The sequence below is a fragment of the Etheostoma spectabile genome, unplaced genomic scaffold (genome assembly GCF_008692095.1).
Source record: "Etheostoma spectabile isolate EspeVRDwgs_2016 unplaced genomic scaffold, UIUC_Espe_1.0 scaffold456, whole genome shotgun sequence".
Classification (NCBI taxonomy): Eukaryota; Metazoa; Chordata; class Actinopteri; order Perciformes; family Percidae; genus Etheostoma; species Etheostoma spectabile.
Genome location: NW_022605612.1, coordinates 110,375 through 127,596, shown reverse-complemented (window position 1 = coordinate 127,596; position 17,222 = coordinate 110,375). Strand labels below are relative to the sequence as shown.

At 37.8% G+C, this 17,222-nt stretch overlaps 2 protein-coding genes across 9 annotated transcripts in view; one reads left to right on the top strand and one right to left on the bottom strand.

Moving 5' to 3' along the window:
* Window positions 1–5,171, bottom strand: part of LOC116686714 (F-actin-monooxygenase MICAL2) — an 81,144-nt gene extending 75,973 nt beyond the window's left edge. For 2 of the 8 annotated variants that reach the window (XM_032511738.1, XM_032511742.1), the window contains exon 1: window positions 4,949–5,168. The gene's annotated coding sequence lies outside the window, so the exon portion shown is untranslated. Of the gene's footprint in view, window positions 1–2,170; window positions 2,362–4,948 lie in introns of those variants that run through there. The other 6 variants (XM_032511741.1, XM_032511746.1, XM_032511744.1 and 3 more) reach the window with 4 other exon arrangements.
* A 2,136-nt stretch (window positions 5,172–7,307) lies between these two features.
* On the top strand, window positions 7,308–12,250 carry LOC116686719 (uncharacterized). Its single transcript, XM_032511750.1, has 3 exons — window positions 7,308–7,498; window positions 8,861–10,343; window positions 11,698–12,250. Exons 2-3 carry the CDS (start codon window positions 8,865–8,867, stop codon window positions 11,830–11,832), a joined length of 1,614 nt encoding a protein of 537 aa, XP_032367641.1. The 5' UTR covers window positions 7,308–7,498; window positions 8,861–8,864; the 3' UTR covers window positions 11,833–12,250.
* The last annotated feature ends 4,972 nt before the right edge of the window (window positions 12,251–17,222 follow it).

The following is a 17,222-nucleotide window of genomic DNA, read 5'->3' as shown; positions in this document are numbered from 1 at the left end:
GTTGTATCGATCAAATACCAATACCAGCGTTGGCATTGATACTATCGATATTTAGATTGATCCGCTCACCCCTAGTTTTAGTGTTAGTGACGGGCTTTTCAACAACAAAACGATAAGAGTTTTGCGGAGGAAAACTCGGGTGAAAAAGCTACAAGACATTTTGACATTGACCCCAGGAGGATCCGAGAGTGGAAGAAACAGACGGATGAGCTAACAAGATTAGCCAACAGGAGAAGAGCACAGCTAGCTAGCTGGAGGTGGGAGGAAAAGAGTTAGCCTGGAGCTAGAAACAAAGCTAGCTAGCTAGCTACCATCTGTAACGTTGATCAGATACTGGTGTAACTACTGTATGCTCTTATTTTAATCTACCTGCAATACTGTAGTACCTATATTTGTAATAAATACCCAGAACATTTATAGGGTTCAAACTGACACAGTGGTGGAGTTTGATTTTTTCGGACCCAAATTGCTTTGTCGCCCTTCTGGCTGTTGTTGTATGGTGATATTTTGCAAATGTTTCATTAAAGAATTAATATTCTCTGTCAACTGGAACTCTATGGCTATTCATTTAAAACAATTATCCTTATCAAACAGATGGCATTAGAAATAAAGGCCTGCCTCTAAGAAAAGCCTGCTTCAAATAAAAGCCAGGTAACCTCTGCGGTTCAGGTAGGCCACATTTATTACAGCACACATATCCATAAAAGAGCAAACCGTGTAATACACCTTTAATAGCTAAGCACGTGGCTCCACAGCGCTAGTCCTTTTTACTGGTTTACTGGTGATTGCATGCTGCTAGCAAACACAACTTGAATATCAACACGTGGCTGCACAAGTAATATTAAACAATCTGCACATCTATCAGCTATGCAATAAGAAACAGCAACAACAATATTATCAAGGTGTTAATATCTATCTCTCTCCAAATAATTGTCACGTCGTAACACTGGCTAAACTTCCACATTGTAGCAGAACACTTATTGAAGATAACAAGCCAGTAAAAACCATGACAGTTTAGCACGCTACAGAATAGTTTATACTTGTGTTATGGGCTACCCACATCAACAAGTCAGAAAATGGGAAAGACAAGAAAAAAGGTAAAGAAAAGAAAAAAAACGTTGGGAATGATTAAACACAGGGTTTCCACACCATGGTAATCCGCTGCGATAATTAAGGATATCTTAAATGAAAAGGGTAAGTGTTACGTCAACATTTTTACCGTGGTTTGGAATTACACCGGTAATTGTTACATCCCTAGTCAGGATGAATGACAGCTGTATCACTCTTATTGGTAGAATACATTTGTGACGTAATAAATTCCCATGTAAACTCCGGCCCAACTTCAACCTGAGCAGAGTCTAATCAGTCAGAATACCTTAAATCCCCATGTGGGTGTTCAGAGGCGTTAGGGCCATAGGAATAACCTATGAATTTTGAAAATGGGCATATTTTCCTTTTAATCTATTTTCTTTCCAGGACCCTACAACTCAAATTCTGGTTCTCAACCCAACCTTTCAAAAATCCTATAAAATAGTGGAGTTCAACTTGCCCTGTCTCATCTGACAGCACAGCCAGTGACACTCGGCTCCCTGGTGTATTTTTGTCCTGCTGCTTCTCCCCCCTGGGCTGACACCCCCTTATAAGTCAACCACTCATTCCAGGAAGGGACAACTTGTGCAACAGCTTTTTTTTCCCCCTATGCCACAGGCATCATGGTACAGATAAGTAGGAAATGCCAACATGAAATGGTCAGAGATTAACATCAAGGGTTGGCCGCATAACAGTAGGAAGTGAAAATCAAAAGCATGCATATGAAAAACACAAAAGAGATTCTATATACAATAGTCGTAATATTCAGTTTAGTAACAAATTTATGAACACAAAAGGAGTCAAGACCCCAAACAAACAATCAAGATGAGACAAATTATGGCACCACTCAAATAGGGGACAATGTTGATGAACACATAGACCGAATCTGTATAAAGAGCCAAACAAGCACTTAAATTAACTAACTGTCCACTGTTTTCAACCATTGCAGGTTTGCCTTTAGGCTTTGAGTTCCAATTGGCACATATGACATCAGCACTTCATACATTACTCCATGGTTCAATCAAATAGCAATTTTTGTATGTAAACATAAGGGAAAGGTCAACAGTCAGGTATTTCTTACCTGTGATCCAGCAGCAGCATTTTCAAAGGTACCAATTTAACTACAAAATCACAGATGTCTGAATGATTCATTTGACTGTATCCGAATTTGTGAGGTTAAACAAGTACTTAAATCCAATATTTCTGCATACTGTGCAGCTCCGTTCTGCTCTTCTACACTGGTCTAAGTTAAAGGATCCTTGTAAACTTAGCTGCTGGCTAAAACAAATAGCCCCTCCTCCCTCTACGAGCGGTACCTGCAGGCAGTGGCACATCGCCGAATGACTGATACCAACTGATGTCTGTGTTCTTCATTCTTTCTAAACTTCACTCTGTATTAAAATGTTAGGAATATTTATTTCAATTACTTTTTAAATGTATTACTAGGGCAATATTACTGTGTATGTAGTGACTTTGCTGTTGTAAACTTTACTGATGCTGCTCTATTTATTATTGGTCCACACACACACACACACACACACACACACACACACACACACACACACACACACACACACACACACACACACACACACACACACACACACACACACACACACACACACACACACACACACACACACAGTGCAGCTACATACTAGGTTTTCAACATGTTTTGTTCCACTATATTTTCACCAATGGTGTGTAGTGTAGCTTCTTCAAGGAATAGCTCAGTGCTTAGCGTGTACGTGAAAGAGTGACAGTGAATGAGCTCCGAGTTGACAGTTGTTGGCTATCAGAGCAGAGAATGAATTGAAAGTTTACTTGTTAAGTGGTAGTAAACGTACAGTGTAGGCTTCAGTTTATTAAAGTTACCATGTCTGATGATACAACCCGCTAATGGAAAAAAGGGTAAAAACTTAGGTTGATAAAAGTTGCACATGGCAATTGTTTTAGTCAGCAGTAATGGTGAACAAACAGCAACAAGGCAACGCACCATCATTTAACAAGGATCTGTCCAAGTCCTGGACCTCTGACCAATTAGCCCTTTATGCTGACTCATCTGCTTCTAACCAACACTCACATTCAGCAACTACCTAAGCTACTTAGAACAATTGCTTTTCCTAATCCTTATTTATCTCAAATCCATTAACACATGTAAATGAATGGAGCCATACAAACTGAGTGTATGACCATTGGATGCCCAGTTCTCTCTCCACTGCTGGAAAGAGGGTCTTTTTCTAAAACTTTTTTTTTTTTTTTGTTATTTCCACTAACCCCAACCGGCCCATCAGACGCCGCCTACCAAGAGCCTGGGTCTGTCCGAGGTTTCTGCCTAAAAGGAAGTTTTTCCTCACCACTGTCGCACTGTTGCTTGCTTTGGAGGAAACTACTAGAACTGTTGGGTCCTTGTAAACTCTGGAGTGTGGTCTAGACCTACTCTATCTGTAAAGTGTCTTGAGATAACTCTTGTTATGAATTGATACTATAAATAAAATTGAATTGAAATAAATTGTTGCTATGTGACCAGAGAAAAGAAGCTAATATTCCTTTTTGCTAAAAAAGTTATTAACACTACAAAACACAGAATTTATTGCATCGCACCAGACCAATAACGCAAAATGGTGCGGTTCCAGAAGTAAAAATTCACATTCATTTTCTCCATAACAATTTTGATTATTAGCCATTATGTCTAAACCATCCAACGTAGACTGACCACGAATAATAGATTGTGAAGTCTGTATGAAATCAACCTTAAAAACATATTTTGTTTGCAATCTTATGATGAAATGGGCTACTACACTAACCACAATCTATAGCAGCGACATCTCTGATATGTGAAACTCGCTGGTACCATGGAATTGTTGGCCATACACCCAAACCTGCGAACGCCTAGAGCAAGCTGCTACGAATTCTATGATAGTTTATGTACACAGTCTTGGACATTTGCCTTTTTGCCATTTTCAAAATGTTACTTTGCGTTGAATCAAACGTGTTCTGGTCATGATTAATCTCGGAGATGGGTGGTGGATGAAACATTGCTAGAAAGCTTTGCTGCCGACCTCAAGATGTTTTGATATTGGTATGAAAACTTTTTCTCTCAAATATTTTTTTTTTCTCTCATAAAATGCTTTTTTGCTATCAGTGTGATAACCTTTTCTTTCAAGCATTTGAAATCCTCTCAGATTATTTATTTTCTCGCATGTAATAAAGAAACAATTGTAGCTCCATACAACTGCGAGTTCTAAAATAAGACGAGCCCTATCCTGAATGTAATTCAGGTGCCTGAAAAAATGAAACCACTTCTTTTACTACCCTTCCAGTTGTAGCACAGGTAAAAATGTAGCTAATTGTACGCTTCCTTTTAATCTGTGTATTAACTGACAGTCAAGTATGTAGGCCTATGTTTTAGGTCCACACTACACCTGGTAACTAGGCTTTTACCATTTACATTGATGGATGTATACTGCCATCAATGTAATTAACAGCAGTTTAAGTCAATAAAAATGAATTTTAAATCAATGAAAATGAATTTATAGACTAAAACTGCTTTGTAAACCAATTGAACTGACGTTAATTAAAACGTTAACCTTTGCTTGGAGCCTGCAGTCACCTGCGTTGTACCTTGGCCATCTACACAATTATAACAGGGATAAACAGTTAGCAGCAACAAAGTCCCATGCCAGTTAACGCTAGCCTCAAACAAGGATTACTGACAGCAAATCATTTACTGGCAGTGTGGACTTAATGTGTGATATATGAACCATTTCCAAATAATATTCCTAATTTAGCGTTCAGTCTGTAACGTTTGGCTACTCTTGCTCAGACGAAAGCGCGAGCGCGGCGCTCAGCTACTTACACCGGAGAGTCCATGAAAACATACACAGCACTCCCGTTGGCGTCCTTCGGGGTTTATCCACAAAACGACGACAATGGAAGTCACAAATTAACCTCACAAGTTGATTAACACACCCGTAAAGCCGGCGCTGTGCTTCTCTTCAGCTACCTGTTCCTCACTCACATGATAAGAGCGCTGTCTGCCCCCCCGTGTTGTAGACTAGCGTCAAATCCGACTGACGTTCCAAGACAGAGAGTAGACTTCCGGTTAGTATTTTTGCTAGAATAAAACGATCATTACAGCTAAGTGGGAAAGTCTAAAAGAAACAAGATAGTGTTTAGTTCTTCTTCACAATATATGGTCCATGTCTTGTAAAATACTGGTTTAGGTTAAGATTATCCAGCTAGCCGGTGAATAGGCTATAACAGGATACGTCTTTGAAAAGCCTTAGGTATGCAACCACCATGGGTATAGGTCTATTCTTCACATTTCTATACATTTCTATACATACAATATCAGTAGTTGTTTAATGTTTATATTTATTATTTAACAAAATAAAGATATTAATGTTAACAAAATAAAGATATTGATAAGTCTATAAATCGATATAGATCATTATGCATTTAAGTAGGCTATATAAATTATTCAGAGGGAGGAACTGATCGGGCAACAACAACAAAACATTTTTTTAATTAAATTATTTAATTATAATGTTGCATACAATTGTAATTTGTAAAATGTCTGATTACATTACAGATTACGGCCCTCTGTCACAATCAGATATAACAGTTGCCATCAAAACAGCAAGAATTTTAATATCCACAGGCAGCTGCATACATTCCAATAGGTACATTTAAACACAGATTTAAAGATAAACAAATGTAAAACTAGGATGGTTTTTAATCTTGCAGTGTTGTCTATGGCCTGCTGTGATAAGCCACTGGGGCTTCAGTGAATTCAGCCAATCACAGGTCAGCCTTTGTTGAATCAATACTTTACTTATCTGCCATCTGCAATGTCATGTCTTTGAATGGGAATGGGGCTTTTCCCAGCAAATGTTGATACCCGCAATTATGAATGATTGTTAGTTGTAGCCCTAAAAGACACACTGAGAGATACAACAATGTAATAGATGGATATGATTTTATGTTGCTGAATATATCTCTGATGAATATTAGAACCAACGTGTGGCCCATGTCTACACCCTTCAGTCTTTTCAAACGCACTCACTATAAAGGAGTAAAACATTACAAAGAAATTCAACTGGTATGTAAGATGAGTTTGCCATAATATTGGTACAACCATTTTCCTTTCAGTGATAATTGATCATCATAATTGATTTGGAGCTCTATGTTTAAAAAAACCACAACATTTGCATATCCACATCGGCACCTGCAGTACATGTGAATTTAAACACAGATTTGAAGAAAATAGACGTAAATCTAGGCTTGTTTTTAATGTTACAGTATTACTCATGGCCTGCTGTGATAAGCCACTTGGGATTCAGTGACTGTTCTGTACCCAGAAAGCTGAGAGCAATGAGATCATTATGAAAACCCCAGAGCAGCCAAAAGACTGAATACTATACATCTGTACCAGTGCCTTGGATAAATGTTGGCATATGAGCTAACAGTTAAGAAAGACACAGACCTAAACAGATTGTTTAAGAAGGTCAGCTTTATCCTGGGATGCCCGGCACCAGTGAAGGTGGTGGGAGAAAGGATAATGATAGCCAGGCTATCATCCCAGATGGAAAAGATGTCCCACCCCATGCATGACACTCTGACAGCATTGAGAAGCTTCTTCAGCAATAGGCTAATTTACCTCTGTTCTTTCCTTCCTTCTGCTATCAGATTTTACAATCAACATTGCTCCAAGTAGACTGTACATAACAACTGACAACTTACTCATGTGCAATATGATTGTTTACTTAACTGTGCAATACCAATATTCCCTTTGTGCAATACTGTAAATATTGTCCTTTCCTTATGCAGTACATTTAAATCACAGACTGTGTCTAAAGAGGTTAAAATACACTCATACTGCCATCTACTGGTGATAGGGTGAACACTAAATGTCCGGTAGTGCAATCAGTTCAATGTATGCACCTTTTTATCCAAACTATGCTATGCACACAAAATAATTATTAGGTTAAATTATATTACGAACCATTTCTTACCAATGCACTCTTTACTTAAATATTTGGCTGCTGTGTACATGGATAACTGCACAATGTTATACTATCTATCATATCTATCTTTATTTCTTTACTTTCTGGGCTTTTTTTTGACATACTTTCGGGATAAATCTTTCAAGCACTTGGATATAACATTTCATAATTCACGTTAATGAAATAATTTATTAAACTGTTTTTTTTTCTCTCCTCAAAGCTACTCTGTAGTTGTAAAACTCCTTAAATATTATACAATCCTTTTAACTAAGGGATGTTCTCTCTGGTTGATTAAAAGCCGGACCTTACGAGACGCACATGAATGCAACATGAACTCGAGGCAGCAGAGACGGTGTCTTTGAAGTTGAGTTAGCCGGCTAAAGTTGAATCTGCCTTCTGAGGTAGGCTAAATATTGCAAAAAACGCTTTTGTATAATTACAGTTTATGTTACTGCCTATAAATGGGTCAAAACTTAATCGTTTGGTAAAGTAATTACCTTTTTAAACCACTAAAACAATACGGTCAGAAGAAGAGAACTTAAGCTAAACCTGTCAAGTTTTCAGTTTGGTTTTGCTAAAAGGTCTCGTGTTTTCGTAATTGCGACTACTTCCACTAGTTTTCATGTAGAATGCAACTAGACTGAACTGTAAAAACTGTGAAAAAAATGCAGTAGGCCTATACTAAAATGTAAGTAGGCTAATTGAAAATCCATGCTGCCATTTTTCCAAGTCTTTAACTTGATAGTTACATTGTTTCAGACCCCTGTAACGTTAACGTTACTATACTAAATCGAAATGCTATCAGTTCCCAATGTTAACTAGCAAAGACATTCTTTCAAATATATCACAGATAACCGAAACGTTTACAAAGTAAATTATATCACATATTTTAAGAAAGCAACTGCGCTAAAATAGTCACCCTACAAGTGACCATCATAAGTGATCCTGTCAGGTTTTATTATGTTCTCTGTTACAATGTGGTACCAACAATAAATGTCTCGCAGCAGGCCTAGGTTGCTATTGCAATGTAGATTAGGTAACATTCAACGTTATTGTCATTGCACATGAACAGGTAATACGATTAGTTAGTCGGTCAATGGATTAGTCCATAGCTAAAAACTTACTTGGCAACTTTTTAAACTTTAGAACTACTGTGAATGTTTGTTGCTTTTTCACTTTTATCTAATTGTAAATTGAATATGTCTATGCTTATGACTGTTGGTCAAAAATAAGAAGCTTTTTATAAATGTCATCCTGGGCTCTGAAAAGCATTATTATTATTTTTTAAATTCTTTGACATTTCAACTATGATTAATCGAGAAAAAATATCTGTTTAATTGATAATGAAAGTAAATAAACACTAAATAAAACAAATGCAACAAAAATAACAAAATAATCAGGTAAAGAAATTGCAGTAGGGGTTGTGGTGGTGTACTGGATTGCTTTGTTACAAGGCTGTGTCTGTCAGTTGGAAGAGTGTTCCAGAAATGTGAGACTGTAACAAGACACCCCTAGTGGTATGGCACCACAATGTTTTGGCACAGAGCTTGTTGATGAGATGCTTGTAATATTCTGTAATAACAACATTAAGAAGTAACAGAAAAATGTAGTACCAAAAATTACATTTAGCATGGCATAACCATCTGTTATGTAGCAACTCCTTTCATTAAAGTTGGTGTACCAGTGTTAGACCAATATGTAGTCAAGACTGCTGTATGTAACTTTTTTTCTTAAGTATGCACTTTCCTCTTTCTGTTCAACAGACCCATGAGCGACTGTGAGGAGACCGACTTATTATGGGAGTCTTGGGGCTGGACACCTGGGAAAGAAAAAAGAAAAAAGGCCTCCAAAAAGGACAAACGATGCCTCAAACCCAAAAACAACATAACCATAAAAACAGATGAGCACATCCAGAAAAAAAAGAAAAAGAAACAATTCAAAGAAGCAATTGATGGAAGGAAAGAAAAGAAAAAAGAAAAGAAGAAAAAAAGATTGGCTTTGGAACTAGATGGCAATTTAATATTTACACAGGGCAGTGGCTCACAAGCAAAATCTACTGTGAAGCCAGAAACATTGAATCTACACAGTTATAACAAGCCAACACCTGACCAAGACTCCAAGAAGAAAACTAAAAGAAAAAAGAAAGTGGCATTTGATTTATCACCAGGCTATATCTGTATCAAACGTCCAAAATGTGTCTCTTCATCTCAGCAGTCTCCCAAAGAGAGCATCCTCTTAGAGAAGGAAGCTGTGAGAGACAATGAGAGCTGTTCACAGGTCACAGTGACAGGACACAGCCAGGGTCAAAGACATGCTGATGAATCTCAATGCACTAATGACAGCCAGGACCTGTTTATCACCCAGAAGACATTCAGCGCTCCGCCCCCCGAACCTTCCAGTGGTGAAGCCAGTGACAAAGCCGTTACTACTAGTCCTCAAACGTTAACACCACGAGACAAGCTGCACACATCTATGGCGTGGATAAACGAGCACCTTAAAGGATGTCCACAAGACTCAGATTCTTATCAGCATCACAGAAAGACAAAAGAGCATGTGCATAAGCCAAAGACAGTACACGTACTTCTCACAGAAGAAGAAGAGGAAGAAGAGCATCCTAAAAAGAAATCATCCTTCCAGACACAGAGGGAGTTAAATGCAAACCTTACTGGAGAGAAAAAAACACCATGCCCTGCACATGTAACGCCCAGTGTGGTGACTGCACACCTGGATGACCCAGTTGATGGAAATTCCCCCCTGGATTCTGTGAAGTCAAAGAAACATTACTGTTCTTCATGTCTGTCAGATGACCCATCAGTGCTTCCACCTATGTCCATGGAAAGCACTTCTACACAGACAGAAAACTTCTTCACCACTGAACTCTCCTCCTACCTCAACTTCTACCAAAAAGGTAGAGCAACTGTACACCTTGAAGACTTGAAACCTTTGGACCTAAGCCTGTCGCACAGGGCCAGAAAAGACCTTGGGATGTGTTTGTCAGGGACGTCATTGTCTTTACCAGGAGAGATACAAGGCGTTAACCACAAAGAGCCCAACCTGCATCCATCTTTCTCTTCAGACATGAAAAATGTGAAGATAAAGAAAGACCCTTCTGGTCGACATACTTGGTCTTCAAGCACACAAGGTAAAAGTGCAACAATACTGAGCCCCAAGTCAGAGTCTGCAGACACGACAACCTCCAGCGAGGATGAGCCCCTCTGTCGCACTGGCAAGCTAGACCTGACCCAGGTGAAACCACATGACTCTCTTCCATCTTGAATATTTATGTTTTGCACAATTTACAATAATCTCACCTGTTCAATTAGATTTTCTTTTAGGAATTTAGTCACTCATTTTTGTCAAAGGTAGTTAACAGAGGAGAAAAAAATTCAATGCATCTTGAAATTACAAGGCTGTATTTGTTTTTAGTCAAAGATTTCACAAGCCGCTATGATGTACAAAAAGTATCTGACCTAAAAACCACTTGGCACAACGTGCAAAACTGCCAAAAACCTAACCAATATTTATACACTGCTTTAAAGGGATGAAGCTGGCAACATTCTATATTTTTCGTACTGTGAACAAACACCATAAAATAATCCCACCAAAACCAACAATTAGCTGATCCTAATCATAAGCATTGTGTGTGTATTCAAAGTCAAAGTATCCACATTTCTTATGCCTCGCGTTATTGTTGTCCTATTAAAAACACATAAATGAGCTGCACTGTTTCAACAGGTGACATGTTCCTTCATTACCATAAAAACACAACCTGTAGTTTATTCCCACTTAATCCCACACACACTGTGCTTTTTCTGTACAGTAACTAGCTAGTCAACAAAATGTTTTAAACCTTCACTCACATCAAGTCTACAAACTCACATTTTGCACCATATTTACCTTCATAGAAACAGGGAAATAGTGTCCCGTGGGCCAGATTCATCCCTATTAATAAAATATGTGGTCACTTGATGAAAGCTGAAGCTTCCTTTTTATAGTTTGTATCAAAACGGTCATGATTCTTCATGTATCTGCTGTAGGTAACAATTACAAATACAAAGCTCATGTAAATTCAAATAAACATGACCCATTTATGTCTCAAAACACAAATAGCGCAAACCTGCGGGGTGTGTGTGTGTGTCCCTCTATGTGCCTGATCAATTTTTAAATTAAACCATAAATGATCATCATGTATTGTGTGTCTAGCGTTGAAGTGCAATACATAACATTTGCATCTATGAGTCATTATTTTGCTATATGATTATTAACATAAGTTTCTGTAACTCAGTTAATACTCACTTACGGGGTAAAATGAGTTGTGCTCTTAGACATAATTTTGACATAATCCTTAAACAGTCAGTTTAAAAAAAACAACTACAACTGTCCCTATACAATTATGTTTGCTATCCGTAGAACAATGCTAAAAAACAGGGTAGAAAGGTCGGAATGTACGCACAAATTGTGTTTTTGTCTTTTCCCCTATCTTTTAAACTGTGGTGCGTGCTAATCCATGTCAAAAAACGTTTGTGTTTCATTTCCAAAAAAGATCATTCAAGTGCACATTATGCCATTAGTAACAAAAGGACTTTTTGTTTGACTTCAGGTGAGGGCAGTCCAGATGAGACTTAACGAGTCCTTCTTTTTCAAGACAAAAGGAGAAGGACAGTCACCCAGACCAGAGTCTCCACTGATGAAACTTGCTCAAGGCAGACAGGTGAAAAGCAAGAAGGGCCACTGACAAGGATGGAAATAGAGGTTTCCTGACACTTACCTGCAGTCAGAAGCTGCCACGTTCTTACTTTTTCTGCTAGACTCCCTTGATGGATGTATGTTATTAGGCACATGAAAAGAAAAATACAGTCATCTTTAACAATAACAGAAAGGAAATTCTGTTCCAGAATGAAAAATCTAGAAATATTCATAATATAAATTACTTGATGCATTTGTCCATTGTTTAAATTTTCAGCTTAGACTTTCCTATGATGTTGATAGTTTTAAGTGCATAGATGTTGTGTATTACTTCCTTAAATATCAATTTGACTGTGTTTTTGAATGTTTTCAGGAAACATTTAATCAAATTGAGTTCATAGTTATGTTCGTTGTCTGTTCTGTATGAAAGCAAGTCTTATTAATGCATGTTTATTTATTGTGTAGAACCTGTGGTTTAATTACTGTAAAATCTTTAAGATATATTGTCTGAGTTTTAACAGTGTTTTTCTAAAATTACACAGTGAAGTTTCAATATTAGGTTGTGTACTATACTTTTTTTATTAAGTTACCATACAGCAATAAATGTGCATATGTAATTTGTCACATGACATACAATGTGAACTACATCAAGGATATGAATTAACACAAGTTGACATGGAGCATCACACTGCACCAACCAAATGTTCAGGATTTACTGTATTTACTCAAAAAGAAAAAAAAAACTTTTTATCAGCTGATTACGGACAAAGGCCCTCCACCAAAAAACTGGTAAAAATCCATGGTTACCCTAAAAATGACCTGTTTTAACAAGAATTATAATTTTTGTTGCCTTCAATTTTCTTCAGCTTGCACGATCTAGTTTGGTCTTGTGTCTTGCAATGTGTCCATTTCCTTATCTCAATCACAATGTATATTTTTGTATAACAGCAGAACTTCATTCTAGTGATTGTAGAGAAACCTTTTCTGCTATTAAATTCCATTTTAGCTATGCTTGTAATGTGCTGACAAGAATTTAAACCATTCTATTTTTTAACTTTTATTAAACAAAAAAAACGGGTGCAGAAATGGAAGGCACATCACCAACAGATGATTTTAATTGTACTCTAAGTGTTTTCAGGTAAATCTTCCATTAACAGAACATAATCAGAATGGCCTAGTTTTGTCTAAAAAGTCCCTATCCAGCTCCAGAGGTGGAAGAAGACTTAGACAGGGACAGCAACAGACTGTAGAAACACAAACTGTTGCTGCTCGTGCAGCCCTGAAGGATGTTCTCATCCACTGCAGCAGAGCAGAACAAACCAAAGCACACTATTGGGACCAGTCCCACCATCATGGACAGGGAGAACATACTTGCAGTCTGGGTTCTAATACAGGGCACTACTTAAGTACATAAATACCTGAGCTGATAATTACATGTAGTTTTAGCCAGGTAGCTAGAATGCAAAATAGGTTCTCACTGTTACACCACAATAAAGCATTTAACCTGAGCAGGATCCAGTCACAGTGTTACATAAGTATGGTTTTATTCAGTCCGACAGCCTTTAAAACACAAGGTTGAGTTGGTTTGCTTGGGTGAACCGAAGGTGGGATGATGGTATTTTTTTTTCCGTGTTGGTGTGGTTAAGGTATCTCTGTCTTTATGTATGAGTTTGGCCTCCTGAGGGATCATGTTGGGGATGCCGTCAATTATGGGATAGGCAATACCAAGCTCCTCAATCAGCTCATTGGTCTTGTTGCTTTTGTCACAAGCCTAGGTACAACACTATCATTCTTCTATGATGCACATTGCTTCCAATAATGCTTTCTTCAAAATTATGTTATATATTTCAATGTGGAACATTTACATAACATACAACTTTCCCATGGTCACATAAGGAATCCTAATACATGTTACCAAAAGTGGTCTCCCAATAGTATTTGAATAGGTTGAATTTGGTAACTGTTGCCAAATGTGGCGATCCCGTTTTGATTGTGCAACCAATTTAGGTGTTTTAACAAAGATTACCCCACAGTATTTATATACATGGTCACCTATTTATTTTTGTTAACACAGTTATGGTCTATGTTTTACATAGACAATCATAAATTGTACATTCATTTAAGAATGGTTTAAGTGTGTGTACTGTAGTAGCCTACACATACTGTACATGGAAGTATTGTTAAATTATAGGAATGAATTTAATATGGAACCTTGGGCTAATTTAATCATTCTCAGTCACATTACATAGTCACTCATATGAGACATTTTACATAAATATTAACCATTTAGTTAAAACACATTAATCCTCAGTGGATACTGAGCACACACTACACCAGTAAGCTTTATATTTAATGTCAACGAAATGATTATACTGTAACATATTGAAAATTACCATCTACATTTAATACAGCACACATCTGTACCGATGTAATAAGACAGACCTTTTGAAACTAACTTGTGAGGTGTGGTGACGTCAGTGCTTAGGCTCAAACGTGGTCGGTAAAGTTAAAAATACATTCACAGATTTTACCTTCCAGGATCAACTACTCTATAGTAAAATGTAAAATCACAAATTACGCATTTTTCTTACAGTAGTAAGGTTAACAAGCTACAAACTCAATTTCATCTAAACGAGCCGTCCCTCAACCTGGAAAAATGACATTAGTCTGTACAAACAGCCATTGGAGAGACGGCAGTGAGACGAATGCTCAGCGACCGTCTACAAATTCTACAAACACCGAAAAGAGATAACAAAAATATTAATTTAATGATTAAATAAGGTAGTGTCTTCAAACTTACCTCAATTGTTACTTGTCTACTGGTAGTTGTACTACACCACCTACTTTAAAAAAAATAAGCTTATTAGGATTTTGGTGAATTTGTTTTTCCCAAAACCATTTAATATGTATCAAATGAACGGTGATTCAGGTCTCCAAAAGGGCAACACACATAGAAGGCCCCCTGCGGGTTGTACTACAGCACTTACTTTTCATAAATAGGCATATGCCTAATTTTGTGGGATTTCTGTTGCCAAAATCTTTAATAAAAGGTCATAAAGCTTCACGTCTTCAAATAGACTTCACACATAACAGGCCCCCTGCTGGTTGGACTACACCACTTTTCAAAAATAGGTTTATGTATAATTTTAGAAACTTTATTGCTAAAAAACATGTATTATTGTAATAATTCCAAAAATAATTGTTTGCATACTTACCTCCCTGTAACCTCTCAGAAATGATTGACCCAAAACCAAATTACTTTTCAAAAATAAACATGCATACTTTTTTGGTACATTTGTCTCAAGAATATTATGTTACATAGAGAAATATCTGACAAATTACAGTGAAGGTGGTTCTACTACAACAAATACGTAAAGTTTATATATACACTTTATATATAACAAAGTGTTAGATCTATCCTAAAGACAGCATGTTGTACACAAACTGCATGACAAAAAACAAACAATTGGTGACATCTTTCTGAAAGGTGTGGGACAGACACACACACACACACTAAATGTTGTTGCTAACCTCTTTACTAAACACTTGAAAATAAATGCTTTTCTCGCCTAAATTTTTTGTTCCTAGAGTCAGTGTGACACTAGGCCTTACTGACAGAGCTAAAGAGGTTAGAACAGAGAATTTGTTATGGTGCAGGAAGGAGGACCCAAATGCATCGCAAGGAGAGACTAAAGCAGAGTTTATTGCAGTTAACAGTCCACCAAAACCAGGGAACAAAACCAAATCCAAGAATCCACAATCCCAACGGGGGGAACGGCATGGCAAGGCAGGGAAACGTCAGAAGGAAAAACCACGGGGAAACAGGAACAAGCAGTCCACACGGGCGAAGGCAGAAAAACAAACAACATACCACATGAACTGGCAATGCTGACAGGTCCACAGGACGACGGCAACAGGCAACAAAACTAGAATGATCCAACAAGAGACAAAAAACACTGGGTTAAATCAGAGGTAATGAGGTAACAGAACAGGTGAGACATCATTGAATCACATTAGCGGGCTGGACAATCAGCCAAACAAAGTGAAGCTAGACCCCTAGACCCACAAGACAGAAGCTGACTATCAAAACAGTATAAACAAACAACACTACCGGGAATCACAAGACAGAGACCCACACAGGATGGGAAACACGAGACAACACAGGGAAGGCCAAACGGGAAAATAACCCCCACAAAACCCCACCACAACAGAATTTCTATTACCGTCCAAGTAAATCATCTGTAAAATGATTAAAACACTACTGTAAGCATATACATGCTACATACAAAACTAGTACCCTACTATCTCTCAACTTAAAACAGAAAAAATCCAGAAGAAAATGACTCAGAAATTGAGTTTTTATGAATGTTATTCTACAGATTGCCATTGCATATTTATTTCTTTTCAGAAAAAAAGCCCAAAAAGTGCAAAATACAAAACTTCTCAAAGGAAAAAAAACCCCATCACTCACACCTAATAACTACATGCACAAATTTATATAAATAAGTTATCATACATTGATGAAATGGTGAAAAGCAATTACTAAGGCCTTACTTTTGCTTTGACACAGCTGGAGCCATTACAGGGTTAAGATTTTCTGGTCAAGTTTGGTATCAATCAACTTGTCTTCTTATTGGCTAAACAGGGAGGCCGGTTTCATAACATCTAGTTTTAACTGGAAGGAATAGCTGTCAATCTTTCGCACTTTGCCCCTCTGTAAACCCTGCGACTTGATTGGCTTCCATAAGAGCTAACTCAGGTTACAGTAGACGATTGGCCTATATCAGCTGTCAATCGAATCCTTAGACGTCAAAGCGTTCCACTGTCTGCAAAGATACAATGTGGCAACCTCCGGGCAGACGGCAATAGCGATCAAAATCCAGAAATGATGGACTGTTCAGAATTGTTTACGAGGAAACTTGACCAGAATCTACAAGATTGTGAAGGGACCTGGGGCCTGTTGCATGAAACTAGGATAAGGGATTAAGCCGGAGTTAAACCAGGTTAAGATTAATCCTGGAGTCTCGTGTCAAATCAGCTGCCGTTTGATCCGAAATAAACATGTTTAACAGTTATTCCATTGTCTTCTGCATGTGTTCTGCTTTATTTTTATTAACATGCATTAGCCTACTTGTCACTATTGTCGCGAGTTTGATTTAAACCCTACTACAGTTGTTTAGATTGTTAGAAATGGTTGCACTGGCACCCAGATGCGGGGTGGGACTTTTACCGGTGGGACGGTACTGTTTTGAGGCTGCCTGGTGTGCGGCCGCTGCACGGTGGCCGCTGCCCAGTTCTGCGAGTCGCGTCAGTGTCCACTCTCTGTAAAAGTAGAGATGAGCAGCGCAGCGTCCTCCCGGTGTGATGAATGTAAACTACACTATATAAGTACCGTATATAGGCCACGTTTGGTCCAAGGAGTGAGAACTAATGAGAAGG